The 27,896-nt window shown below is 46.8% G+C and overlaps 11 protein-coding genes across 11 annotated transcripts; 4 read left to right on the forward strand and 7 right to left on the reverse strand.

Moving 5' to 3' along the window:
• On the reverse strand, positions 1–1,468 carry GGS25DRAFT_500149 (uncharacterized protein). Its single transcript, XM_049261833.1, has one exon. The coding sequence runs from the start codon at positions 1,195–1,197 to the stop codon at positions 469–471; it is 729 nt and encodes a 242-aa protein (XP_049114874.1). The 5' UTR covers positions 1,198–1,468; the 3' UTR covers positions 1–468.
• A 1,522-nt stretch (positions 1,469–2,990) lies between these two features.
• Positions 2,991–5,828, forward strand: GGS25DRAFT_378487 (uncharacterized protein). Its single transcript, XM_049258246.1, has 4 exons — positions 2,991–3,431; positions 3,510–4,614; positions 4,685–5,094; positions 5,169–5,828. The coding sequence occupies exons 1-4, from the start codon at positions 3,231–3,233 to the stop codon at positions 5,685–5,687; spliced, it is 2,235 nt and encodes a 744-aa protein (XP_049114875.1). The 5' UTR covers positions 2,991–3,230; the 3' UTR covers positions 5,688–5,828.
• Positions 5,829–5,837: 9 nt separating this feature from the next.
• Positions 5,838–8,428, reverse strand: GGS25DRAFT_500152 (glycoside hydrolase family 3 protein). The gene has a single exon (XM_049261834.1). The coding sequence runs from the start codon at positions 7,872–7,874 to the stop codon at positions 5,970–5,972; it is 1,905 nt and encodes a 634-aa protein (XP_049114876.1). The 5' UTR covers positions 7,875–8,428; the 3' UTR covers positions 5,838–5,969.
• Positions 8,429–8,436: 8 nt separating this feature from the next.
• GGS25DRAFT_500153 (uncharacterized protein) lies at positions 8,437–9,570 on the reverse strand. Its single transcript, XM_049261835.1, has 2 exons — positions 8,968–9,570; positions 8,437–8,891 (listed from the first exon to the last, which is right to left on the reverse strand). Exons 1-2 carry the CDS (start codon positions 9,078–9,080, stop codon positions 8,660–8,662), a joined length of 345 nt encoding a protein of 114 aa, XP_049114877.1. The 5' UTR covers positions 9,081–9,570; the 3' UTR covers positions 8,437–8,659.
• A 2,268-nt stretch (positions 9,571–11,838) lies between these two features.
• On the forward strand, positions 11,839–12,473 carry GGS25DRAFT_378498 (uncharacterized protein). The gene is made up of 2 exons (XM_049258247.1): positions 11,839–12,207; positions 12,269–12,473. The coding sequence occupies exons 1-2, from the start codon at positions 11,972–11,974 to the stop codon at positions 12,309–12,311; spliced, it is 279 nt and encodes a 92-aa protein (XP_049114878.1). The 5' UTR covers positions 11,839–11,971; the 3' UTR covers positions 12,312–12,473.
• A 392-nt stretch (positions 12,474–12,865) lies between these two features.
• Positions 12,866–14,777, reverse strand: GGS25DRAFT_500155 (FAD/NAD(P)-binding domain-containing protein). Its single transcript, XM_049261836.1, has 3 exons — positions 14,087–14,777; positions 13,468–14,034; positions 12,866–13,405 (listed from the first exon to the last, which is right to left on the reverse strand). Exons 1-3 carry the CDS (start codon positions 14,336–14,338, stop codon positions 12,917–12,919), a joined length of 1,308 nt encoding a protein of 435 aa, XP_049114879.1. The 5' UTR covers positions 14,339–14,777; the 3' UTR covers positions 12,866–12,916.
• A 331-nt stretch (positions 14,778–15,108) lies between these two features.
• GGS25DRAFT_500157 (uncharacterized protein) lies at positions 15,109–15,748 on the reverse strand. The gene is made up of 3 exons (XM_049261837.1): positions 15,719–15,748; positions 15,535–15,659; positions 15,109–15,481 (listed from the first exon to the last, which is right to left on the reverse strand). The coding sequence occupies exon 3, from the start codon at positions 15,301–15,303 to the stop codon at positions 15,127–15,129; it is 177 nt and encodes a 58-aa protein (XP_049114880.1). The 5' UTR covers positions 15,304–15,481; positions 15,535–15,659; positions 15,719–15,748; the 3' UTR covers positions 15,109–15,126.
• Positions 15,749–17,482: 1,734 nt separating this feature from the next.
• Positions 17,483–19,524, forward strand: GGS25DRAFT_378535 (uncharacterized protein). The gene is made up of 6 exons (XM_049258248.1): positions 17,483–18,253; positions 18,325–18,462; positions 18,527–18,850; positions 18,911–18,978; positions 19,028–19,110; positions 19,163–19,524. The coding sequence occupies exons 1-6, from the start codon at positions 18,083–18,085 to the stop codon at positions 19,435–19,437; spliced, it is 1,059 nt and encodes a 352-aa protein (XP_049114881.1). The 5' UTR covers positions 17,483–18,082; the 3' UTR covers positions 19,438–19,524.
• Positions 19,525–19,895: 371 nt separating this feature from the next.
• GGS25DRAFT_378586 (WD40 repeat-like protein) lies at positions 19,896–21,422 on the reverse strand. The gene is made up of 3 exons (XM_049258250.1): positions 20,997–21,422; positions 20,487–20,944; positions 19,896–20,422 (listed from the first exon to the last, which is right to left on the reverse strand). The coding sequence occupies exons 1-3, from the start codon at positions 21,258–21,260 to the stop codon at positions 20,065–20,067; spliced, it is 1,080 nt and encodes a 359-aa protein (XP_049114882.1). The 5' UTR covers positions 21,261–21,422; the 3' UTR covers positions 19,896–20,064.
• A 1,393-nt stretch (positions 21,423–22,815) lies between these two features.
• On the reverse strand, positions 22,816–24,693 carry GGS25DRAFT_378575 (uncharacterized protein). Its single transcript, XM_049258249.1, has 3 exons — positions 24,604–24,693; positions 23,852–24,522; positions 22,816–23,767 (listed from the first exon to the last, which is right to left on the reverse strand). Exons 2-3 carry the CDS (start codon positions 24,463–24,465, stop codon positions 23,041–23,043), a joined length of 1,341 nt encoding a protein of 446 aa, XP_049114883.1. The 5' UTR covers positions 24,466–24,522; positions 24,604–24,693; the 3' UTR covers positions 22,816–23,040.
• Positions 24,694–25,749: 1,056 nt separating this feature from the next.
• GGS25DRAFT_378765 (tubulin-domain-containing protein) lies at positions 25,750–27,681 on the forward strand. Its single transcript, XM_049258252.1, has 5 exons — positions 25,750–25,790; positions 25,882–26,094; positions 26,167–26,207; positions 26,276–27,384; positions 27,442–27,681. Exons 2-5 carry the CDS (start codon positions 26,087–26,089, stop codon positions 27,670–27,672), a joined length of 1,389 nt encoding a protein of 462 aa, XP_049114884.1. The 5' UTR covers positions 25,750–25,790; positions 25,882–26,086; the 3' UTR covers positions 27,673–27,681.
• Positions 27,682–27,896: the final 215 nt, after the last annotated feature.

The following is a 27,896-nucleotide window of genomic DNA, read 5'->3' on the forward strand; positions in this document are numbered from 1 at the left end:
CATCATGATCCTGATCGGATCTTCGTATATTATTCGAGCTCTATTCCATGGGCTTCAATCCTTTTGTATGCCAAGATGTCTCATCCTAGTATACTCAGTTCATTTACTGCCTATGTAAGCACTATAGTATACGATAGCGGCAACGAGGGGCAATGCTACAATGGCTTTTTATCGATACCATATTATACGACGAAGCTTTTATTGCTAGATGCGCAATCGCGTAGCAGTAGTTATAGAACGAACTAGTGATAGGTAGCTAGGTCTACATCCCTTGACCGCATAGGGAGAATGCTTCCACCTAAACTGGCCTGAATTACCGTCCATACTGACTCCCCCCTTCAACCATCTAATTAGCGGTAAGTCTATTGGCTTACTCAGGCTGCCAATATTTCTATACTGGTTGAAGCCAATCCCAGTATGAGTATGACAGTTGATACGCTGTAGCGATGGCCGGCAACGCCAACACCGTCACTGAGCATTTGTCTTCTCCAAAGATTCGCGGTGCCAACGCTCCAGATCTTCATCCATGGTGCCATCGTACACATAGCTATCATAGAACCACTCAATCATCTCTCTGAACTGCCAAAGCGCTTGACCCAGGTAATCCCAGTCGACCCGCATCCAGGAAGGATCCGACTGGTCTGATTTGTACTGGGGCAGCTTATCGAACTGGACCACGAGAAAGCCGCCCTCTCCCTCATTCCACTTCTCCTCGGGCTGGTCGACGATCAAGATCAGATTGTTGTAGGTGTTGTCAAAGGTGGGCGGGATGAAGAAGTCGCTGCGCCCGGTCGCATTGCGGGCTGCGATCTCGTGCTTTTGGTGCGACACGCACTGCGCAACCGTCTCCTCCTCAGACGTACCGGGCGGCAGAGGCAGGCCGTACATGTCCATACGATCGGGGGCATGGCGTCCGCTGCCGCCGCGTATCTGCAATGTCTCATCGTGGATTTTTCGGACTAGCGCACGTAGATATTCCTCGTTGCTAGCTTCGGGTATAGTGACATAAATCTGAATTGACCATTTATGCCTGGTGATAGGGTTTTTTGGAGTTGCCCCATGGTTCGTGCCATCATCCGTATCATCATCCGTGTCGTCTTCCGCAGGTTCCAGGTATTCCCAAGCTGTGAAGCAGTAGTTGTTGGGATCGTGGTTTGGTGCCCGTTCTACAATGGTGCCAGGGGTGATCCCCTCCATGATTGCGATATCTTACTTCAAACTAAGTAGCTTGGCTTGGTAGCGTTAGGAATTTTTGAAAGGAGAGAGCTCCTGAAAGATTAGAGATCTCCTACAAAAGTAAAAAGAATTAAAAATAAAACAAAAAATAAAAAGGGTCGGTCTATCTGACTTCTTCCTCAGTCTTCTTTTTGGGGGCTATACCTAAGGGTGTAATACTATTTATCAACATTGAATCTTGCATAAACGTAATACAAATAAGAAAGCCAAGCCAACAGCTCTTCGCAAACACTTACCTTCCTAAAGCAAACGGAATTTATAGCCGCATTCCAACTCCAAGAAATGCCGATCATCTAGCGAACGAAGTAACATGAACGACTTGCTGTGCCTCATCCGCCTCCACGAGCCTAAATGTCTATTAAGTGGTTCTACAGCCCTATCTTCATTTCAACGTTGTATTTAACCCGCTGAAGAGAATTGGGTTAATAATGATATTCAAGTACCCTGTCAGCCCTATATTCCTGCGTGGGACATCTAAGCTTATACGACCCGTTGGGAAGTTCGTCGACAATTAGACAAAAAGACAAATGAGAATGTAATTATTCTATAAATATAGGATTGATATAAGATTATAGTTAGCTAATTGTTGGTAGGTTCAAACCTATTAGCCCAGCTTAGATAGTTGGGGGCCTTTTCTTTTATGTCATGAAAAAGGAGTACTATAAGATCTACATGGGCATATTGGGCAAGGGAGACTTTGACAACTAATATTATTGGCCCAATCTACACCTAGGTACCTTTGGCAATTGTTATGAGCTCATTGTTATAGTGTCTTAAGTCCTTAAGTCGTAGCCACCTAGCAACGTGCTAAATAATAAGACAAGCCTCTTACTACCTAGTACCTAATTAATAGCCTGGCGACGGCAATGGTTCGAGAATACATATGTATCTACAGTACCTAGTATGTAACAAACCCTGCATAGCAAGCGGAATGATCCATCGATGGTACTTTTCTGATCGATCAAACTAAAGGATCCAAGTATCGTAATTCTAGGCGCCCTGGAACCAACTACGGCCAAATGCCAAGTCCAGCAGTTGATATGTATAAGATAGAGCCCTTCATTGAACACCTGCATGCAAGTATCAAGGCATGTAGGTACTGTATTGTTACCGTAAAGTCCAACCAATGGTGTAATTTGATAGAAACCTTGAAGGTAAGCTTACCTACCCAGTACTTTTTAACCGCTTGGCTTGAGATATACGATAGTGCTGGTAGTTCCAACATGCCTATGAACAATGATGGGGGCTTATTCGCAAACCCCATGATATTACTCAGTGATCTTCCAGATATTACCCACAGGAGATATAAGATTTCTATTTAATTATAGAACGAGGCTCGATTCTTGCTTTTCATCGCCGTGCAAGATACCTAGAAGGGCATATTCTTATGTATACTTAGGTAAACTAGAAATAGTTTCATTCACGTTGGTGACACGCTTACCTACCTGTTGGCTGTTACCCCTGACCTATTATAACTTGGCAGAGGAACTACATACGCCCTCCATGAACAGTCACTCATCCCTGAATTGCCAAAATCTTATAGTTATGATAGAGTAAATCTATACCCTACCCTGAGACAGGAATCTTAAGAATAGAATGCCGAGACTTTGCGGACCGAATATTCCCAAGGCGGTGCAGCCGCGGACTACCTAAGTTGTGTCATCCATACAAGGCTATCTTCCTAGAATTGCTATGAGATCGCCTCCAATGCAACTCTCACGATGGACTCCTTTCAGGATCGCTAGTGCTCTTCTTTCTACGACGCTTACCATGACTACTAGCCTCATTCACGCCGCAGAGGCATGGGATATGCCTCGATGATATCTGAAGCAGGGGATGGATACAACGTATATAACGACGTCGACAACACAAAGATTTGACATTATCTCTACTGTGTATGCATCTTCTATTCAGCACGACTTGGAACCAGCAAATACAACTATTTCACTTCTTCAAGCATCTTTATATCAAAGAATATTAGCGATTCGTCCACGATGAGGGTGACCTCGCCACTATGGTTATTGTATGGCTCCCTCAGCATTGTTCAAGTGTCCGCGTCGTCGGACGAGAATGTTAGGGCATCAATGGCGAAGAGTGGTCATTGCCCCTATTTTTATGAGGGAGCACGAAGTTGGGATCCCTTGGACACGTGTAACACATACTGTGACAATCATGGCGGCCACGGCTACGCTGAGGTGAGTAGTTGATATAGGGGCCTTGTTACTCAGGGGCTCGGCATCATAAAACTTCGAGTTTGCTGACCTTTGCTCAAGTGTGATCGAAGCGCGTATAACGACTTCAATTTCGACGGGTATAGAAGCTATACGAAAGACGAAAAGGGTAACAAGTATGTACCAGCGACGTGCAAATGCCAAAACGAGGTTGTTGAAGCGTTCAGCAACGAGTTGATCGATTTCATAGCCAGAGGCTTAGAGAAACTTGACGATGTTCTATGCCAAGTCGTGCTGAGTGCTGTCGACTTTCTCATCGAAGGGGCCATCACGGCTCTTCCAGGGGGCCAGATTGTCAGAGGAGCTTCGTGGGCTGTTAAAGCGGCTAAATCTGTTGCTGAGAATGGTATGACCGCAACCGACCTTTTTGGCGGTTGGGTCTCCCAGGCTTGCAAGCCGGCGGAGCCCATGAACATAGACCTACTTGGCTCAACGGTATATCCTAAGCTTCTTGACGCACCCGACGCGGAATTCGGTGCCAGCGTTGGATGTGTAAAGAAGAAGGGGTCCTGCAAGCAACCTGACAAGAAGCCCCCTGCCAACAAGGATGGCGGGAAACCTACGGGTAACAAGGATGACACGAAGCCTACGCCTACAAATAAGCCCTCAGAAACGAACAAACAGGCAACACAGACGGCCGACCGTACGAAGCAGGTGACCGACCCTCCCAAAACTAATACAGGGACCAAGGAACCAACCAGGACGAACCAGTCTAGCGCATCCAAGACAGCTAGTAGCGACAAAGAGAGCGAGACCGATTGTGCACCATGCCGTAGTCAGAAGGTCAAGAAAGATGCTTTGGAGGCTAGATGGGGGATGATGTATGGACGGGCCGGCCCCCAGTGTGCCGTGGTCGAGGAGGACGACCCGGAAGCCTGCAACATCGATGATGGGAAGTCCCTCAATGCCAGAGGCAAAAAAAAGGGCTCAGGCAAAGAAAACGCAGTCGAATTAGTATCGAAATTTACCATCAGTTTTGGTAAATACGCTCCCTGCGCCAAAGCCATGCGGGAACCAGAAATCGCCAAGGCATTCCTGATCAAGAACGATGAATGCAAGACTACTGGCATTCGGCAGATTGACCCCTTGTCTAAGGACCCTAGGGTTATAAGTAATTTCCCCACAATGAACACTTACAAGTACCATAGTAAGTTCCCCCTTTTCTGTCTGACATTTTCATAAGAGTTGGGGTCACTAATCCGTCATATCACGTACAGCCGAACATGTATTCGAAGCACAGACAATCTCTCAGTTCTACGTATGGCTGGCTGACGGCAATGACGTTGGAACCCACAAGAAACCAAGCAAAGACTGGGTCGAAAAGGTGCTTGCGAAGCAGGACCCTAAGAACTTCATGATCAAGAGCGTGGGCAGAAGCCCGGGCAAGCTGGGAACCCAGACGAATGGGGATTACTTACAGACAGTGATAGCATATGGCTTTGGGAGATCCGACGGCGCAGAGGGGTACTACCGTAGGGAGAAGGCGGTGGCACAGAAAGACCTTGCTGTCCTTCAGGCTAGCATCAACTCGAAGAAGGGAAAGTTCTTTGAGAAAGGCATCATGCCACAAAGCTTCAGGGCAAAATACAATAAAGACGTTCAATCGGCACGGAATGAAGTCCGAGAGGTTAGTGTTTAAACCGAACGCACCTATACTAGATTTCAGTTGCTATGACATGATGCTAACTAGAAGATACATAGGCCGTTGCGGTGTTCCGGTACTTGGGGAAGCACATCGAGTCGCCCACCAAAGACTCCATCTGGAACAAGTATATGCGCGTGTCTAACTGGATCGACCACACCATGCACGAGTTCGACAAGCAGTACCCCTGGGGCGACAAGAACAACCACCCGGGCGAGCCCCAGCGCACGGGGCAGAACGCGAAGCTGAAACCCTCGCTGCGCGCGCTCTATGCCGAGTTTATAGACCGCGAGCTCGAGCGGATCGAGAAGGTGGCAGAGCAGTGGTCCAACGAAGTCAAGACCAACTACCCGAAAATCAACAACCACGACAAGGAGAAGGACCACAAGGAGTGGATGAAAGCAGCGTTCGGCGGCCCCAAGGGCAAGGGGTTCGCCACCCCCGACAGGTTGAAGCTCCCGCGCCCGAATGTCGGACCTAATGTCAGCAAGTTCGGAGCTTGGGGCTACGAGGACATGACCTTTGATGCTGCTGGGAAGAAGCTGCAGCCCTACATTGGACCCCCGCCGCCGCTATAGAGAATATTCGGCAACGTGTGTGCTTATGCACGATATATGTGTTGAATATGTCATACGATTTCCTAGGTTATTTACATGTACTTAGGTATAGATAGATTACTGTTATCATGGTGGTTGTATATAGTTGGGGTAAATAGGGGTAGATAGGGGTAGCTTTGGACAGTATATATTTTCCTATGTCAATAAATCCACACTGTATATCATTACAACATACCTCCTCCAGTACCTTGCCCATGAGTGTAAATATAACAATCCAACCCCTATTAGTCTATTAGTGCACTACTACGCATATCTTAAACCGTGACCAAACTTAAACACCGGATCTTCAGTATCAAACGGCACATCCTCCATCGCTGCTTCAACCGCGGCATTTGACCTTGGCAGGTCATACGGCAATTTCCCTTCCGGCTCCGCTACTCCCAGGAGGACATCTAGAAATGCCTCGGAGCTGCTCCCAAAGCTAGCCAGCATCGCCACGGCCCCCTCCGCCACCTCGGGCACTGCCACCGGCCTGTCAAGCATGATGTCCACGATCGTCGGTACAACCGAGTAAATACCCGCCTGCCTCTCCTTCTCCTCCGCCGAGAACTCGAGCGAGCCGGCGTGGAAGCCCGCCTCGAAACCACCGGGCCGGGGCTCATACGGCGCCTCCAGCCGCAGGAGCGCATAATCAGCCTCCTCGGGCGCGGCCACAACGGTGAGGTTGCGGCTCTGTAGGTACGTCGCGTTGAAGCCCTCGATGTAGAACTTAGTGTCGGGGCCCACGCTCTTCAACGGGAGGACGCTGTCCTGGTTCTTGAGCAGCGTGTACGCGCGGCGCTGGGCCTCGTTGCCGAGGCGCACGAACTCGTCGTTCCCGACAATTCGCACAGCGGCCTCGGGGTCCACGAACGGGTTGTCGAAGAGCCCGAGGACGAACTTCTCGCGCAGCAGCTTGCGCACCGAGGCGTCGAGGCGCGACTCGCGGATGACGCCTTCCCGAACGAGCTGGACGATGAGCTCGGGACGGGTCTCGCCGCCGAATTGGTCGCACCCGGCTTCGAGGATGCGCGTCGCGCGCTCGAGCTCGGATAAGCTCTCAACGCCCCACGCGCGCGCGGGCATGTCCTGCCCGGAGATCTCGGTGTCGGTGATCAAGCCCCAGTCAGTCACCACGATTCCTTCGAAGCCGAGCTCTTCACGGAGAAGTTCTGTGACGATCTGCTTATTGAACGAGAATCCTACAGGATCATACTCGGTACCAATAGGTCTGCTATAATAAGGCATCATCTGCCGAGCTCCGGCCGCGATAGCCGCCTTGAAGGGGATTAAGTGGTACTCGAGGTTGTTTCCAGGATATGTCTGGTTCTTCCCGTAGACAAAGTGCGAGTCCTCGCCATTCTCCATCGGGCCCCCTCCGGGGAAATGCTTCGTGACCGTCGTTACGGAGCGGCTTCCTAGCTCCTCGCCCTGAAACCCTTTGATATACGCAGCTAGGAGTTCAGCTGTCAGTTCGGAATCTTCGCCAAAAGTACCGGAGATTCGTGCCCATCGAGGCTCTGTTGACAAGTCGACCTGGGGATGCAGCGCGGCACGGAGACCGACAGCGAGATATTCCTCTCGGGCAACCTCGGCGAACTTCTGCACAAGACTCGCGTTTCGAAGCGCGGCAAGCCCGAGAGTCTCGGGCCACTGCGAAAAACGTCCTGCATTAAACCCGGTTCCCACGTTCTCGGTAAAGTGGTGCCGGGGATCAGAGGATAGAGTTACGGGGATACCGAGGCGGGTCTCCGCGGCCCGTTTCTGGACCCGGTTGTAGAACTCGGCCACTTCCCGCGCATCGGTGATGTCGCCGACAAGGTTGAAATGAGTTATTAGCTGGTCGCCAATCATGAAGTCGGTGCTGTTGCGTCGAGCCTCTTCGCTCCCCGCGTCCAATGTGCCATTAGCGCCCATAAACAACATGGCGTGGAACATCTGGCCAGCCTTCTCCTCGAGTGTCATGCGCCGAACGAGATCATCGACCCTATCGTCGATACATAGCGATGCATCCCGGTAGGGCAGTTGATGAGCACCTTTCATTGTTCCTTTAGGGAAGAACGACGGCTTCGTCGGATTCGAAACTGCAGAGCAGGAACCGCCTAGCAGCCATGATGAGAGCGGCAAAAGGGCGAGCAAGGCCCGATAGGGTCTACCTCCTAAAGTCATGGCGTTTTTTTTTTTGGCGAATAACAGGACGATTAAGCGTACAGAGAATAAACCTCCTCTCTAAGAAGAGTCGGAATCCCCCTTATATTTATTCAATCTCCTGACCGAACCGCGGCCCACGGTAACGCGGCGCTCCATAAAGGACTTCCCAAATTTCGTGCCACGAGACTAAATCAAGTTTATCGGCCCTTTCGTCGGCGTATACTCGACCGGTTTCCAGGCCACTCCCCAGCTTTCCAGGCCATTGTCTCGGCACACGTGCGTGAGCTCCGGTTCTGGACAATCCGGGGTAAGTTTGTGGAGAAGTGGGTAGCTGTAATGGGGAACGGACGGGGGTCGATTCTCCATTAACGCATCTTGGTAGCCAATTCCGGACCATCTAGTCAGCCACTCAGCCAGTGAGAATGATGCCAAGGACAATGTGGAGGTTCCTTTTGGTTACTCGAAATTACTCGGTAGATATGCCCGGGAAGTACATATCTGTTAGTCACATAGTAAAGTGTGCTTACACTTGCCAAGGTCAGTCACGTAAAAGTGAATTTTGTCAGTTAACGAATATAAAAAAAAATTTATTAGAAAAGGAGAATGATCGAAGACCCGGCCATTTGGGTCGAGATTGTAGGCGCTGATCTTGCTTACGTGATTGGGTGCTGTCATGTGACCACCCTGGACGTGACAACGCTTTTATAGGTAGGAATAATTAGAGAATAACGAATGTATATACAATCTACCGCTATCTATTAACCATGTCTTCTCCAATAGGGGTCAAATACCATGTAAAAACCCTAGGCAGTTGCCTCTTCAATGCCTTCATCAGTGTTTTCGTTAACTTGATCACCCTCAGCTCCGTCCATTTGATCCGCCCCAGCAACTTTATCGCGCGGGTTGCACGAAACATAGTTCTTTTCGGAGTCTACTGTGCAAACTGTGTGGTCGGGACAGCGGCCGCTTTGAGCGATCCATATATGGTTTGTATTGCAGACAATCGGCTGGTTGGTTTGTCCGCGTTCAGTCGATCTATTCGTGATAGATGGTTAGTCACAGCTGAAGAGGGTGATTTCCTTTTAGGGTTTGGTTAAAGCCGAATACTTACTCGCACTGAACTGTGCCTGAGTGATAACATTTATTTCCAATCGTCAAATACGCCATGGACCCATTAACGACCAGCCCTAGACAGAGGAGGAGTGTAGACATAGAGGCATGCATGATGGGCTATTGTTATGGAGTATCGTAGTGAGGACTTCGGCAAGTTTTGATACCTTTTGGGGTGGTTGGTATTTGTAAAGGCAGTTGAAATTGGTGCTTTTATGATGTGAACTCTATGGAAAGGTAGAAAGACAAGTCTCACGGTGATGAAGACCAATATTTATACTTGAAAATTCGCGTAGGTTTGTTTCTTTGAGCTACTCAGGTAAGTAGAGATGTTCTTATGTAAAACATGTAAGGTATATACAACTGTGATGATTGAAAATAGCGTCAAAACGCCGCATGTGCCATAGGATCTGCAAGCAGGAAACCCGCATAGGAGATAGAGATAGATATATGGTTTCGGTGTTATTTTCTGTTCTAATATGCCGTTTGTCCTGAGTTTCACCTCGCACTAACTAAGGTTTTATATTAATAACTTCTCATGTTAACCAAATGGTGGCAAAGTTGTGGTGTTATTGAGTTATGAGAGCGATCTTTACTGGATAAAATAGACTGGCAGATTCATGTAGATCTAAAATTGGTAGCTACTAGATAAGTAGTGCTATAATTACAGAGGTATCATGCATAGAATAATTAGCGCATGCTTCAAATGGGTAAAGGTTAGGAATACGTGGCTTTCAACCCTTGTACTGACGGTGATCTTCATAAGCAACAACTTCTCAAATACCAACAAACCCATTCGCGCTCAATTTCATTGAGAAAGACATATATTAATCACTTTAATTGATGTAAGTAATCCCTCAAATTCTCACTATTCAACCCGAGTACTTGTAAGATATTGCACCTTTTATTTCGGATTAGGAGTTAACCTAGGTATGTGCTCGCTCAGGGCACTCACGTGACCTCTGATGCAACTATCATCAGAATAAAAGGCATGATATACCAGCCATCATAGCTGCTTAATAAGTATTAAGAACTGGCTTGGTTAGAGATAGGCTTATACTTATGACTAGCTGCGATGGTTAAGATTTCTTTTCATTTAATAAATTAACGTAGAATTAAACAGTCATGTGATCTACTAGATGCTCACGCAAACCCTTGGTCACGTGATACCCCTATTCTATGAAGTTGTGGCCTGTGAACTCACGGGGCGCAGCAGAAGAAACCATAAAACTCGGGCGAAATTCGCTTCGAGAGGTGGGATCTAGGAGGTTCAGAATACTCACGACGCCTATGATCACCTTAGTAGGCTAATGCCAAGTCTTTCTGCCAAGAATACTTTCTTTGTGTCAGTTCAGAAATCGGACTGCTTTCAACGTTTTCACTTGGAAAGAAAACTTCGAGTTTAGAGAGTGATGTGGTATAAATCGACCATTAAGTAGATTCCATAAACTTGGGTATACGGTAAGTAGGTATCTTCGATGTATATGACAGTGTCATATTACACTTCTTGACACATATGGGATAAGGGGGGCTTCCTAGAAACGCAGCCCGGTTGATAGATACTGTTCATAGATACTCATAATCGTTAATGGCCTTGTGGAAACGGGATACATCTTGCCATTGAGAAACATTCATATGTGAATTTTCTTTTTTTGGTTTCAAAGGCAGTCATATACCGTCCGTCCAAGCTGTAATGTTGCTCACCGTCCATAGCCGCAGTGCCCAGCGCAGCCAAGGAAATTCAAGTAAAAATGCTGTCAAAGCCATCGACCTGTGTGCCCCTATACGATCGTAAAGCTCAAATGTTTCCTTGAGAGTCTACTTCTAGGCGAATTAGAATTAGTTAGACTGAAAGAACACACGAACTCATCATAACGGTAGCCGAGACAAGTGTGTTGGGAATGGGGGGAATGATAATAAAATTGGTTACTGCCAAATTTATCGTACATAGCTAGAAAAAGAAAATATTCTTTGTGGTTCTTACAACCTAATCTATTCTATCGTGATAACTAACTCCAAAAGTTGTGCTTAGTAAAACAAGACGGACATCTTCCTCCAATGTTATGTCTCCTATCTCCTCGTCTGCTCCCATATCCTCTTAGACCCGGGGAGCATGAACCAGGTCACTCATGGTACGCATAATTGGTTGAAAATTACGAAGATGAAGATCCGAGGAAACTAGTTGAGTACCTGACCGACTACCATGTATATCACCCGTAATTACCGGGAATTCTGCCAAGTGTGAAGCTTTACCCTTTTGGCCTGCATCAGGTATACGATGTAAGTTATCGGCGGATTCAAAACAACACCCAAGGAAGCCAAGGCAGCTCAGTAATATATTTAATGAGCTCTTGGAGTGTTCTGACTTTGCAAGTCCTGCCTATGCCTCATAATAGGTCTACAAAGCTGACCGTCGGCTTAAGGTTGTTTATACATGCACTGCCGTTATGCTATTTGGTGGGCCAGACATACAAACGTACCATGGTAATAGCCTTATCCAGTGGCACAGCAAGGCATGCGGCTGTTAATAATAAGCATTAAGCAACGAAAGCACTGTAAATCTTACCTATAATAGCTAGTCATTTGTAATAGTACAAGAGCCTCGTACGACACAGGCGTTAGATGCTTGTGTGCTTAGGTACTTGGAAGGGGTATGGAAGCATCATTTTAGGGAGTATAACCTAGGACATTAGAGATCCATCTCCAGCATCTAATAAACCTGACCGGGATAGGGTACCTAGGTTTCTCACGTAAGATTTTAGGAATGTATTGACATCACAATAGCTACCCGAATAGGAGTGAGAGTCTGAAATAAAGGGGATATTCATATGGTAGACTGAACAGTAGCAACTATATAATGTGTCTCTTCTCTCCCATACTAACAGCAGACAATAGAGATCTTTATGGACTAGCATACGCTCCTTAATCAACATCAAATATTTCCCTTATTAAGCCTTCATCAAACACCTATTCAAATTGCCTGTCATTGTCCATCTTCATCCACCATGAGATCAACATCCATCATCACTGTTGTCGCCTGGCTCCAGACCGGTCTTCTGGCTTCAGCTGCAACTATTCCTCAGGGAAGTTTAGACGCACGCGACACTCCCGGTGCATGCTGGGACACTTGCAACGCCGCTCAACTGGAGCAGAACGCGCGTAAGAATGATCCCGCTATTTGCAATGCCGGTAGCGCATACAGAGATTATTATGACGGCTGTGTAGCTTGTGTTCGTGGGAGGTAAGTTATTTGTCTCTATCAACGTTTAATGGGAACAATTTTCTAATATTCAACCTCATAGGGGCGGCGACACCAGCGGATTCCCCAACCTACGCAAGTGCTAATCGTGGAGCACAGTCGATACGTACCGTTGTATAAGGGAGGACTGGGTTATAGTACAAGATTGGACAAGACTTCACGGTACCTAACTAAGGAACTTATAATAGTAGAGTGGTAGTTGTGAGAAGCTAAGTGCTTGTATCCTAAGTAGTGTTTAATAGCTTCACCAATGTTAATAATCTATCAACCCTAGTGAAATACAATCATCACTCACCACGAGCGTTCTTTGTCTCATTCAAGCACGTTTTCCTCGGGAAAGATTGAAAGTCAAATAGGTGATAAAACTAGTTCTAATGACCGTCGTATACTTTATTATGGTTATGTACTTAGGAAGCTCGTCTGTTGCATCTTTCCTGCATTAAACATGGGCGTCGGGCGAGATACCTAGGTCTGATATTTCTTAAGGATGTAGTTGCACTAGACTACACCTACCCCTGAATGACAAGATATGCATAGGGCTCTAGACCTACCTAACCCAGTATGTCGTCCATACCGCGCCGCAGCGCAATTATAAAGTTGATGAACGCTGGGATCGCGGGGCTTAAAAAGAGGGGCTATGGGGGTATATACGGTGGTCCCTGGCTGCCTATTCAGGCAAGAAGGTATTTATTTATGAGGCTATCATGGTGGATGTTCTATTTACGGTGCAAATAATGATCGACACAGCTAGATCGACCTGCTTTCCGAACTCATCCAACGCCATTTGCTTATGTGATGCTAGATCCAGAGCATCTATGTGTTCGAAAAGGGGGCCCAATGCTTTTCCCATATCTACCGCGCCTATCCCTATCTGTGAGTCCTGGCCGGTGAGCAACTGGCCTGTCGCCCTGCTACTATCGACAACCGCTTGACATCTAGGTCTCCTAACTACGTCGAAAGCTTTGAATGCAGCGTCGATAACTTTAATTGATGAAATAGCGCCGAGCAAATGTCCAAGAACCAAAGCGTCCTCGATAGCTAGGCCACCACCAGCGCCTTGATATGGACTTACTGTATGTGCGGCATCTCCAACAATGCATACCCGGCCTTTTGAGTAAGTCGGTGTGCGTTTATGGTCCCAGATGGAGTACCCTATCAATTCTTCTTGATCCAACATGAGCTATAGCCTCGTCAGTTCAGTTGCAGTGTTAGGAGAGCGTAACCAGGTAGGGAACATCATACCTCAATCATCCCCCTTGCGACAGGACCGTCAAGCCAACCTCTTGCAAATGCATTTTCTAGCATTTCTCTTGTGACTTTCCGCCTCCTATCTGGAGGGGAGTCCTCCTCGGTAGCTGATACGATGCACTGAACCATCGTGCCGTTTTCCACGAGCGCGTGCATCATAAAGCCCCCATCTCCAGTCCAGCAATACTCGCGATCGACCTCAAAGGACTCCTCGCCTAGAGCAGCTTTCGCCTTCTCGACAGGCACCAAATTTCTACATTCCCAGAGCCCTGTTGGCGATGCCAAATGCTCTTCGGCTTCACCTTGTAGGATGTACTTCCGAACGGTACTATGCATCCCATCCGCACCAATGACAGCATCGAAATGAGCGGTGGTACAATCACCGAATGTGAGGTCTACGCCGGAGGCCGTCTGTTTTAGTGATGTAAGCTTCTTACCAGCGTGGAGAATATCCTTTGGTAGAAGGGATAGGAGCGCCTTGAGCAGAGGGCCGCGGGTTGTCGCCAGCCCGGTATCCCCTTCGATGTCACAGACGACAGTGCCCGCTTCAGGTCCAGAGCCCTAATGGGCGTTAGTTTGCTACGCGCAGAAATATGGTGAGGGCTTTACAGACCATCACAATCCGAGATGCGCCTATGGCAACTGCTTTTGCCTCCTTTTTCAAGAAGTCGGTCGCATTAGGAACGATTTCTTCCAGAGCCTGTAGAGCGAGTCGAGATAGTCCAATGCCGAGGCCGCGCTCAGAAAACTCAGGGGCAGATTCGTAGACCTGCACATCGAGATGCGATATCTTTTTCAATGCGTTTGCCATGAAAGCGCCAGCAAGGCCCCCGCCAATTATGGCTATGCGTATGCGACTAGACATCCTGACAATATAACGGAGTCCGGAAATTCTGGGCAAGATGACGAAAGCATGAGGGTGTTAGTGGTGAGTATATTTTTGCAGGCAAGGGAACAGAACTTGAGTATAGTGAACAGAATCACACGACCTAGACACAAGCCAAACCTTGAAGGCCAATATGTCATCCGCTACTGCGAATGGAAAATTTGGAAGAGCCAATAGAGCGGGAAATCTTCCTGGGCCAGTTCCCCTTTGCATGCATAACCCTAAATAAGAAGGATGTTGGGGTTGGAAATCCTCAGCCAACAACACACCTATTTAGGTAGGTACTTACCTATCTAGGTACCTAGGCGCCTAGTAGGTTCGGAGAGAATTTATGATGTACACGTAGGAGAGCAAGATCGAGGTTCAACCAACTGCATATCACCATGAAATTCGCCTGTCTTTTGCACCAACGCGTCAGGGACACCAATAGCATGGGAAGGATTGAATTCGAAAGAATGAGGTCGCAATATACTCTGCCTAATAATAGCCGCCCGATGTCACTGTCGCTTCGGTACTTGTCTACCCCTGTATTTTAGGAATCGTAGTAACCCAAAGGGTCTTTCATGCCTTATCTTTGTCGAGCAGTACTGTAGATGGAAGAGACCTGGGAGGAGAATAATTTTAGTACTTGCTCACCTAGGTACGCAGCTAAGTAGTATGTAGGCAGTCTGTACTAGGTAGGTATGTAGTATTTGCTACGTATCTGGTCCCTTAGGAACATCCTTCTGGTCTCTACACTCACGACAACATCACTCCACACCACTTTTTTATTTCCCAGATGATCGCTTATAATCTGGGTCAACCGAAACCTTCCTAGAATAGGTCCAATTCTCAATGGAATCCCAATTAGCACATAAAGACTTTGAATTCGACCTCACTGACGGCTGCCGAGAGATAGGGGCTTCCCAGTAAAAGGTTGTAAGTGCGGTGTTCCCATAGCACATGATCGTCTGACGTAGAGCCTCGAGGCAATGGTCTTAGAGAAATATTGTTAGTCTTGAGCACTTTAACACACGGAAGAATGCATGGGTATATACCGAGATGCTCTTGTAGATGGCCTTCTCCTGTATGTGTGAGGTTCGGATAGTATATGTCCCTGTATACATAGAGTCGAAGTTGTCGCTGAAGGTTGTTAGTTGCCTGTTCAATATCAGATTATGCTCACGATCACCTACAATGCAATGAAGTTCATGGTATACGCCAATGGTAGCTAGAAATCCGCCATCCGTCAACTCAGCTAAGTTCTGGAGATTCTCTCCCGCTCTCTCGAGCTCTTGAATAGTTGCGTTGAAAAATGACCCTAAATTATTAGCATCTATCTAAGGATCTATGCCAACACTAAGTGGGCTAGGTACATACCATCTATGAGATGGTCCCACGCGATGTTTTGCTCCTCAGTTGGATGTCCTCCAAACCTTCCTTCTATCTCACTACCTTCATCATTTATATTTCTGAGTTCATATCGTATAGAACCTTGTATAGGTGCTGTAAGACGTTCAATTATGCGTTAGAACCATCCCAGAACACCCAGATATATGTAAACTTACACCATGTAGTTCCCTGAGGTAGAACTGAACCGGTCTCCTGGTACATATTGCTCCACTGTGTACCTACCAAGACAAGTACGAGAATATGGAGTATCCAGTAGTAAGCTCGGAACAGTACGAGTGCTCCTGACACACTTTTCCTTGATTTCGATCCCGTAAGGTCATAATCAAGGTGTTGTGTAGATACTGTGTCGTCGTACTGTTCATCTAGGCTAGTTTGCCTAGGAAGTAAAGAGTATATAGTCATCGTCTCGTTTATATTCTAGATTAGCTTCGCAGAATTGACGTGAAAATAAGAGCAGTGAAGATACGTTGGGCTATTGTGTGATTGAATTCGACAGGTTGGGCGCTGGTCTCCTAAATGGTGTTAGATAGGTATGCTTTACTCTTTAAACATAGAAAATAGTCCTGGATGCTTACCTACCTACTGCCAAGGGTCTACCTGCTTCATGACCTTTAATCTACTAAGTTGCCGAGATATTGTGTTAGGTAGGGAATGGATTATACTTTGATGCCTGTAATCAACATGGGTACAATATCATCAAACCAACACAAGGTTGCGGCTGTATGTGTATCACGACAGCTTACATGGCAACCTTTGAATTCGGCCTTATCATAACCACTTAATGGCTAGGCTCTAGATGAGGCTTGGCTGTTGACGAGGACTAACAAGTGATCATAAATTCACCTTCCGCCCACATACCCTTCCTACCTGCTTTGTGTAGGTAGTGTCTTCGCCTTCTTCACTTCTTGTTACAAAGCTATCAAATCCCTTTACGCAAGGAAGTCTTAAACATCAAAACTCCCAAGAAATTACAAAATGGTTTCTATCAAGATTTATATGGCCCTGTCCGCATTGCTCGTGGGCTTCCCGGTTGCCAGCCCCTTTCCCACAAGTAAGCTATCTGCTGAAGATACCCACTAGATGCTTAATTTAGAGCTGACACCTAGCAGAATTGATTGTTAGAGAGAAAGCCCCCTTGGATAGCATGCCTACGCCGGAATTTGTGAAAATAGTAGCACGGCCCTTCACGTCGACTTTAGATGGTGAGCCCCCTAGAACTCATACCTCCTGCACTAATCTAACACCTAGTAGTCGAGGATGAAGACTTGGACGAAGGATCTTGAGAGATGCACACAAGGTTCAACACATACAGAGCAAGAGTTCTACCAGTCACAGATCTCTTATTATTTCCTTTGATTATCATACAGCAGTCCCAGATAGTTACGCGACACAGGACATGGCAGTGGTAGATCTCACAAGTATTGAATGACAACTATCACCCCAATGTTGAATACTGCCATAGAAAATATTGTGTCTATTAGGTATCTAGGTAGTTGCGAGCCTTTATAGTAATACCTAACCTTAGTGTCCATATTTGCAAAGAGTTTACAAGATGACTCCTTAGGCCTATTAACAGCTAGCAAGATTGAGTATGGCTCTCATAGATTTGAAGTCGGAAGCTCACGTGTTCTATAGATGCTATCTCATTAGGTAGTATTTAATGTGTAGTACTTGCATGCGTACTTTTCTGAGTAAACTCCTCTGTAAGAGAGCTTGTTGGGCGTCCTTCACTGCAACTCAATTTTCTACGGTACGACTGTTGGTGGTAAAATGCAACGTTTTAATCAGTGTTAGGCGCGCTCTCTAGGCGCGCTGATATGGTAATATCCGTACCAACATGTCTCATTCCCATGCCTGAAATATGCGGTTGGTTGAAAATACCATTCCCTACGCCGTTGTCCTATTACATACTGCAGGCTCTTCCAATACACGGACAGGTCTGGGCCGCTAATAACTACGTAGCACGACTATAACTCATAAGCATACCAACCAACATGCTTGGCTACTCCGTACCCACACCAACACTCTCTATGATCGTTCACCTGAGTATTTCCCAAAGCCAAATTGCAACATAATTGTTTATAGCGAAGTTTTCACAAGGTCCTAGCTAGTAGGCTGCCTTAGACTACCATCGCTTTGTCGCACTAGAATCACAGCAAGCCTCTCCCCTTTTCTCTGTAATTTGCTAAATATCAACTAGAGAATTTCAAAATTCATTTGCTTCTCTCTCCAACTTCCATTATCTAAAACTACAACCTTGGCAATTGTTAATATTGAGCCGTTACTTCTCCCCCCTAAACTTTCCACCACGCCTGTCAAGTACTTGAAAGAATGTCCGTAGACGGATACGATCACGGCTACTGGCAAACACCTGGCCATGTAATTGCCGCTGGAATAGGTTTATCTATATTAGATATTTTTGCTGTGCTGTTGAGGTTTGCGGCAAGGAAGAAGCAGCGGCAGCCCCTGAAAGCGGATGACTGGTTCTTGGTTCCTGCAACAGTATGTGCATATCGTGACAGCCCTCCACGCTCTGCAAAACAGAAAAAGGTTGATTGACTTAAATGTATTAGCTCCTAACTATAGGGATTGGTGTCTCCATGGTATACGGCGTGTCGAAAAAAGCCCTCGCCTATCCCTTTGAGGTCCCTCCAGACCCACCAGAAGACAGTCTGTCTATTGTAACCGAACAGATCGGTACCGAAGGAGCAGTATGTAGATTCAGATATAGCGTGATGTGTGTTCATTTTTTGCTAACCAGACCGACCACGACAGATACAATGGGCCTACACCCTGCTACTCCCGTTAGCGTTGGGCTGCACAAAGGCCAGCTTCCTGCTATTTTACAGACGCATTTTCGCCGTCAGCACATGGAGCAAGACCAACATGCTTCTGGTAGGAATGTGTGTGTTTGTCTTTGTCTGGATGGCAGCCTACTTCTTCACGTTCCTGTTCATGTGCCGGCTGGACTTCTGGGCGCTTTGGACAACAGCTAGGGCAATTCTGGACCATTGCATCGCAGACACATACCCAAATTTCACGCTTGCCGTTACAGATGTTGCAGCCGACGTAGTGATTCTCGTTATACCCATTCCATTGGTAAGTACCTAGGTAATGGCGACCAGATAAAATGTCTGGCACTCTCTAACAAGTTTCTAGGTTTGGCGATTGAATCTGACTACCGCCAAAAAGATTGCTATTACTTCCGTGTTCCTCTTTGGGGCAATGTGAGTTTGAAAACCACATGACTATCACCTGCCCGCTGACGAGAGCCAGAACCGTAGCGGCGTCCGTGACTCGGCTTGCCCTAACAACAAGGATTCTAGCAGTTGGGTATGACCCAGATGATGATCCTATTCGTGAGTAGTTTGCCATAGTCACACCATTGAACTACATCTAACGCCTTTGTAGTCCTAGTCACATCTTTTATCTACTGGGGAATGGTCGAAAGCGGCATTGCGGTATTCGTGGCCTGTCTGCCAACTCTCTGGATCTTCAGCAAAGGATCATCATGGGTACCGTTGATCAGAGTGGCAAGAAACCTTGCCAACTCCAGCATCTCCAGTCTACGACTGCTTAGGACAAGGAGGAGCAAACAGAGCATTGATGTTGAGGATCCGTGCGATACTCGATCTCTTAGGAGTCATGCCAACTCCAGGCCTACGGATGCGGCTCAAATAACCTAGGGTATTAGTGCATCCATAGATCAGCTAATCACGATTTAAAAACCTCACACCAACATCGACTACCTATAGAATATTCTTATTTGGGGTTTCATTACTCCTGGTACCTAGGTAGGTAGCCTATCCACCTCCTAACCTATCTACCAAGTAGGTATCACCTCGTGCTATACTAACAACTAGTGATAATACTTCTTGCTTGCATGGTATCTTTCCTTTATTCGCCCGACCTTCATCCCCCTCTGATACTCGTATGGATACAGGTAGCAGTAAGGCAAAAGTATTCCACGGCCTAATATTACCGCATCCTTCCACTCAGCAACTCGTCTCGTGTTTTGTTTTTCTCGTAATGTGAAGTACTCGCTCGCCTTATGAGCCTCAAGCCTACTCTTGTCGTAGCGTAGCATGGATTGATAGAAATCATTTATCCCACCCCAATTCTCTCAGCCCCTATTTATTTAGTGCTTCCCGACGTTGTTGCCTATCTTTGCACACCTCCATGTGCGAAAAGTCTACTTTCTGCCTCGGCATAGTCTCCAGAGCAACCCTCAAACGTTCGTTTGGTGACGCCTCGGCTGGTGATATCGACATCTCCCTGCCCGCCTCATCTGAATTTTTCTTTTGTGCACGATTCTACCGCTTCTTAACAGAGGGGCGGGGCTTACACTCATCTCCCTGGACGGGGTGGAGCATGACTTTGGTGGGGTAGTTCTGGCTGTTGCCATTGTAACCCTTGCTCCAGTCGTAGCCGACGGCGTACGCGAAGATGGTACCTCCAGAGTTGAAAGTAGTAGCGGTGATACTACCACCAACAGTTGGGTACCCCTTCAATCTATGCTTAGCATCTTTGTCCCAGAAGTGGAAAGTCCCGTCACTACCAGCAGTGCTGAACGTCCCATGCTGTGGGTGGAACGAAATATCATTGACCGAGTACACCTGCGTGACGCTGCCTTGAGGCGGATCGCGATGGCATTTGAACGAAAAGTTTGAGCTGTTTCATTTTTTAGTGACTTGTCTCACAAAATACGAAAAAGAAAGGGGAATATGAAGCTTACCTGGAGTCTTTATCCTCGACGTATTGAATAGCACAGCGACCCTCAATGCTGCCAATAGCAAAACCGGTGGCGTCTGTAAAACAGCTAACAACTCTTGTCTGCCACTTTAGCGGACTCTGAAGGGTTTTGTAGAACTTGAGCGGGTCTTGAAGGTTGATAACATTGATGTAACGATCGGCTGTACCGATAACTAGCAACGAGTTGCGCACATCCATAGAGTAGACGCGCTCTTGGCAATTTACAGTGCCGACTGGGCTGCTCTGACGTAGGTCCCAGTACTTGACAGTCTTGTCCCACGAGCCTGTGACTAGCATGGGGCCGCTGGAGTTTGGTAGCTCGAAGAAGCGAGCTGTTCGGACGGTCTGTTCGTGTGCGGCTACTTGTACTGTCTGTAGGGTTTGTAGATCACAGACCTTCGCCTGCTTGTCGGCGCCGGCGGACGCGAGCTTCTGGCCATCCTAGAAATCCTTTTGTAAGTATACGGTATTGGGCAACGAAGATGTTGCGTACCTTGGAGAAATCCACGCTGAGGACAGGTGCGTCATGCTCATACATATGCTTCCCTTCACTAGAGCCATTAGAAGCAATCTGGTATATGCGGACCTTCTTGTCCCAGCTGGAGACAGCGAGAATGTCTGATGTAGGAGAGAAAGCGAGATCGGTGATGGTATCCTCCGGAGGGTTCGAAAGCGCTACGTCATTCTTCAGGTCTCCAATCGTGTTACTACTAGAGGCGGCAGCAGCGGCAGCGGAGCTTCCAAAGAGACCCGACATCTTCTGAGAGATTGGCTGTCTTCAACAGCTGGTATCGGAGTCTGATGAATGGCTATATCGAAGAGGTATAGGTATGGCTGATGGAAATGAGTGGAAAAGACGTGATAGTACTCGGCTCGGATATGGCAGCTGCTGTGGGATTAACAGATACAGCCGAGGCCGCGCCACTTTGCTCTGAGAATTGAGATATGGTATTTCCGACGTTTTGAAGCTGTAACAGAGTTTACCTCCACCTATCTCTTAAGCCTTTATACTAAATATTATTTTCGTGGGGTATCTCGAGGGTATACAATGGAAGTAAAGGAATGCTGTAAGAAATAACAGCTAGCGTGAGTGGTCGTGTCGTGGGTGTGGCTGGCGAATCTGCGGTAATGAAATAAATAGTATTGTAATTTTTGATGTCAAAAAAGACCAACGCGTTTGCGGTTGAAGTATGAAAAAGGTGCCAAGACTTAAATACTTCTCAAAGTCGCTTAGTGGTAGGAGCTTAACAATCCAACGATCCTAACGGTTAGATAGTGTCGGAATCCGGAATTTGATTGGATCAAAACATTTGTGGGTACATACCAGAGCTTGGACCAGTGACATAAGTCGTACCTTGGAGTCTTGGACCCATAATAACTTTCTACTACAAAAAACTTCGACCCGAGAAAATTTCTTCCTTCTTTCTCTTCTTTTCCACAACAAACCCCCCTCGCCCAACAAATCGCTATCGAAGCTACACACAGAGACGATTCAATCCCAGATTGATCATCTCCCCTCTTCTACCAAGCTTTGGGAGAAAGTCCCCGGACGGCTTCGCTGCTCGCTTGCGAGTGGTAGAAGAATTGCGGAAACGCGCCGCCATAGAAGCACAGCGGCTCATGCCTTCCTGTCTGTCTCTTGCCTTATCTTGAACCGCCCCGCCTGTCGCTATAGTCGTTTGTTTCCCTGGTCTGCATGAGCTGCCGTTTTTCCTGCCTCGAGACCTTATGGACAAAGATACGAGTCCGCGCTCTTGGTTGGGGATTCGGTAGTCTATGCAGCACCAGAGAACGAGTCGATGGCAGTGTGGCCGTGGATCAAGTGGGCAGGAGACATTAAGGATGGGTTAGGCTCCCTGTTGTCGAGATCGAAAGTTATGCGATTGCTTCGCGGATCTTTCCTTTCGAGGAGAGTAAAGCTTAGTTACTCGATGGGGCTTATTCTTGGTGCGAGGGGGGTTTCCCTCCATGATAGGGAAGCCAGATGACCTTTTTTTACACTCTGGACTTCGTGGGAAGTCTCTTTTTCCGTCTGCGCTACCCTTGATTGGAGGTTTCGTGGATATCTCGGGGGATCCAACTCTCATTGATGGCGACTTTTTCACGTTCAGCTGATGACAACCAATAATAGAGTCAAGCACTGAGGACTGCCACTTTGTGGTATAGCCCGTTGACGACTGCTAAATGCGTTATGGTATCTGATGAACATTCCCCTTGCTATTCTTAGTCATGTTGCCCCGTTTCCTCAATTTTATATATATGTATGTCACCAAGCATATGGTTCTCATGTCGTCTTATGATTAGACAATCGTGTCCAAATATATTATACGTAACTAAATATACTTTATCTGTCATGCCTCGCAATACACCTTTGGGCATACTATATGCAATCAATGCTCCTGCTATGAAAATCAACGCCGTTGGTACCTGCAATACCTATGCGACCCTGGTATCAATCCAAAGTGTTCCCAAAACACCAACATCAATAATCAAACCAGTAAACGCAAGGTCGCTATTATGCACGTATATGTACATCCTCATACCAGCCCTCCTAGGGCTATCTTGCCCACGTTGGTCATTTCTTGTCTTAAGCCAGTCCGGCTTGACTCCTCAAACTCCTTCACCACCGCCTGGATAATCATTCTGCGTATTTTAACGTCGGCCTTCGTAAACAATTCTGCGATAATGGGCGTACAGTCTTTAGGCGTAGGTAAAAGAGTCATGAGCCTCGAATAGCAATCAATCAACACGTCGCATAATGTGGCAAATGTCTCAAAAAAGTCTGGGTCGAACGGAAGGTTGGGCGTGAGAAGATGCGTATACTCTTCTCCAGGAATTAAATCGTTGCCTTCACCTCCAAGGCCAAAGTTGATGACACTCGTAGGCATAGAATTTACTGCCGAGCCGCTAGTGGTTCCGCCAGCATCTCCAGAAGGGTCTGCGCCCGACTGTCTCCTTCCTCTCCCACCAGCCCCCCGACGGAACATATTCGGTAAGCGCGCACGCGACAAAGAGCTCGTGTTAAGGCCATTTTCGGTGTGTATCTGCTGGTAGGACTCGAATTCAGCAATGAGGGTGTTGAGAGAGCGGAGGAATTCAAGTGGCGTAGAGGAGTTTAAGTCGATAACGGCAGGCAGTGACAACCCCAGCAAGAGGTAGTTAGTGGCGCGATAAGAAAGTTTGCGACTATCGAAGTAGGGCATTCGTGCCAAGTCAGGTTTGTCAAAGAGCAGCGTGTTAAACCAGTAAATTCGACCCTCATGTCTATGCCGATCGTCAGTAGATGCACTTCAATGTTTAGACTGGTAAAAAGAGGGGAGGGGAGGAAGAGGTGAGAATTCAGCATACGCTTTGCGCAGATAATCTAAGGTTGATATCCTTTTGTTGGCGACCTCATGTATATGCTGGTGAAGAGATGGAATCTCATTTTGAGTCTGAGGTATGGGAGGTGATGTCGCGGGAATAGTATGGAAGCCCGGAGTAGGTGTCGGTGCGCCTCGGCTCATCATCTTGGAAAAGGAATCGGTAGATGCGGGCGAAGGTACTACCTCTGCTTCTCTCGATAACTTAGCAGCAGCAGCAAGTGCAAAGTCAGCAGGTATGGCGGGAGGCGTAGCCGCGTCAGTCTTGATTTCGTTGCTGAAGGATGACCCAGCATGAGACGAACTGGGACGGCGTTTTCCCTTAGAAGGGGAAGAGAAGGATGGTCTACGCCCGAAAGAAGGTTTGCGATCACGATCCTTAGTCAAGACGTTAAAATCCCTATCCTTATCCCCTGAACTAGTGCCCGGCCGCGATCTGCTAGAAGTCTGGGGTCGGGGTAGCAAGTTGTTACTGTCTTTACTGTCTTTGGATTCTTTGCTAGTATCTTTACTAGTATCTTTACTATTACCCCCCCAAATATTGGTGGAAAAGAAAGGAGTCGCATGTTGCGTCGGCGTGTTGCCAGCGGATCTCTGCATGGCTGGCGGGTGGCCGGGCGCGTAGCACCGACCCTTTCGATCCTTTGAGAGTTTGGCCTTGGTAAATCCAATATGTGTTAGCGCATCGTTCTAACAAGGCAAAAAGCGCAAAGGCCTTGACGGAAAGTGACGGAATACCTCGATTCGTGCAAACTGGTTCCCCTATCTGGAAAGTCTATTAAGGAAAGTTGGTTTGCTTTAATTGGATGTGGGGGGAGGAAAGACAAATACGGCAAATTGTAACGAATGAGAAAGATGAATAAAATGGAGTTAGTTACCTAGTACCAATTAGACCGTGACTATGGATTCAACATGATGTACATTAGTTTTACTGGTAATATGGAAATATGAGAAAAAGAGATTATTTGGATGCTACTAGTAGTAGACTGTAGTAGGAAAAGATGCTAAACACGGCTTTAGTAGTTTAGTGTGAGATCGAGGGAACAAAATCGAAGGGGAACAAGCGAAAAAGCGAAAAAGCGAAAAAGCGAAAAGTAGGTAAAGGATGTGTGTTGTGGGGGTTTGCCAGTGGTGGAGATGTAGATTGTATGTACTATTAAATGAGATAGGACTCTGGAACATTGAGGGATTTCAATGTTTTGAGGATTAACCGTCAATACATGACGAGAACTTGAAGTTATTGATTTACATCAATGTAATGAAAGTCAATTGTGAAGTGAAAGAAGAGGGAAGAGGGAAGAGGAATAAAATAAATAAAGTTCTCGCCGGTGGTTTAGTGTAAATGTAGTTGATTTTATTTATTTATTTAGCCTTCAATGCATGACAGAGTACCTACATTGGTGACATGGATTGCATGGCCGCATCAATGATAGCTGCACGGCTGCGAGGCTGCATCTAGTTATCTGCTTGCAGTTTAATTCAATGTTAATGCTCTTATTAGGTGAACATTGAAGGATGCAAACGCCATACATTGTAGGGTAGTTAGCAATCACATGCACCCTATTCGATCAAATCTACAATGTGATAATAGATAGTAGCTTCCTAGATTTAGGGGCTTGCGGCATCAGGGTTGAAGCGTATGACAACTGATTCTAGAATGTTTCAGTTGCCGGTTTCCAGCTTGTTTCGTACGAGACATCGTCGACTAATTCTCCGACCCACGGTGGAGGCCACCCATCTTTCATATCTCCCTACAGCACCTACATATGTATGTATCTACCTATGGTAGCTAGAGGTCCACGGGTATCAATATCAATGCTACATAGTACCAAACAAACATACACCAATAGTTACCAGTCAATTAAACACTTCCATGAGTATGATTAACTAAGTGTAATGCCATAGAGATATCGAACATGAAATATGTAAGTAAATATGGATTATGTAACTATCCGTTTCTTATCAACCCCGCCATAGTACCTAGTACAGTCGGGCCCAAAATAATTAGGTACATAGGTACATAGTTAGTACTTTAGCGCACCAGACGTCAACGGTATTGTGGAAACGCGCTTCGCGTAAAAAGTCTAGTTGACATAACCTTGGAACTATAGCACTGTACATAATTACTGCAGTGTATAACACTATAGTGTTGAAAGTACAGCAATCGTAAATTCGACGAGCCTCCTACATCAAGTAGCAAGTTCTAACTCATGCCACCATAATGCCCAGGTAGGCGAGCACATACTCTCTTTCTCTTATATAATACCCTAATGTGATCGATCTATCTAACAATTTGCCAAGGGAAATAATTACGATCCAGGCGGGCCAATGCGGCAACAGCAGTAAGTTGGGACCATCTATACCTACTAGCAATGAATCTTGACGGACTTGATAGACTAATAAATACAAGTTGGTAGCCAGTTCTGGCAGCAACTTTGCCAGGAGCACGGTATCAACCAAGATGGTAACCTCGAAGACTTTGCGACGGAGGGCGGTGATCGCAAGGATGTCTTTTACTACCAGAGTGACGACACCAGATATATCCCCCGAGCTATCTTGATAGATCTCGAACCTCGTGTCATCAACAGCATACAAACCGGTCCTTATAAAAACATTTACAACCCGGAGAATTTCTACGTAGGCAAGAGCGGTGTTGGCGCCGGTAACAACTGGGGTGATGGATATCAGTCAGGTGAAGCTGTCCACGAAGAAATCATGGAAATGATAGAGCGTGAGGCAGATGGCAGCGATTCTCTGGAAGGCTTTATGCTGCTTCATTCCATTGCCGGTGGTACCGGGTCTGGTCTAGGATCGTTCCTCCTCGAACGAATGAATGACAGATTTCCCAAGAAAATTATCCAGACATATTCGGTTTTCCCCGACACTACGAGCTCAGGTGATGTCGTTGTTCATCCGTACAACAGCATCCTCTCGATGAGGCGACTGACGCAAAACGCCGATTCGGTCGTGGTTTTGGATAACGGGGCGTTATCTCACATTGCAGCCGATAGATTACATGTGCAAGAACCTTCGTTCCAACAAACTAACCAGTTAGTCTCAACCGTCATGTCAGCTAGCACCACAACCTTGCGATATCCTGGCTATATGCACAATGATCTTGTCAGCATCCTTGCTTCCCTGATCCCAACACCACGTTGTCATTTCCTGATGACTGCATACACCCCCTTTACCGGAGACCAAGTTGAGCAAGCCAAGACTGTTCGAAAGACTACCGTATTAGATGTCATGAGACGACTATTGCAACCTAAGAATCGCATGGTGTCAACTGTACCAGGCAAGAAGAGCTGCTATATCTCTATCCTCAACGTCATCCAAGGAGAGGTCGATCCGACAGATGTCCACAAAAGTCTACTCCGTATTCGCGAACGAAGATTGGCGACTTTCATCCCATGGGGCCCGGCGAGTATTCAAGTGGCTTTAACGAAGCGAAGCCCATACATCCCGATGAGCCACCGTGTCAGCGGCTTGATGTTAGCTAACCATACCAGCATTGCGACGGTAAGTGATGATATATTGCACCTCGAACATAGCCCCCCAAAATTAACAGCTTTTTAGTTATTCAAACGTATTGTGCGTTTGTACGATGGCATGCGAAAGCGCAATGCTTTCGTAGATACTTATAAGAAAACCGCCCCCTTTTCAGAAGGCTTTCACGAATTTGACGAGGCCAGGGAGGTAGTAACAGATCTCATTGCTGAATACGAGGCCGCAGAGGACGCCAATTATCTAAACCCAGACGAGGGTGAGAAAGCTACGTCTGCGGAAACAGACAAGAGAATGCCTTGATCCTTGCCATGCCATGCCTCATATAGGAAATGCAACGCTTACGAAGTTATGTCCCATGAAAAGTATCGATGGTTTCACCACAACATTTGGCAGCAGAAGACAGCAAATTGGTGTTGAGGCGTTTTTAGTCCTTTTTTGAGAGGGGATTGGATGCGGTATGGATGGTATAGCTGCGAAACATACAGTAGTAGATGTGTGTAATCCGCGCATACTTGCCTCGGTAT

Source organism: Hypoxylon fragiforme (assembly GCF_022984875.1).
Source record: "Hypoxylon fragiforme strain CBS 206.31 chromosome Unknown GGS25scaffold_7, whole genome shotgun sequence".
Lineage (NCBI taxonomy): Eukaryota > Fungi > Ascomycota > Sordariomycetes > Xylariales > Hypoxylaceae > Hypoxylon > Hypoxylon fragiforme.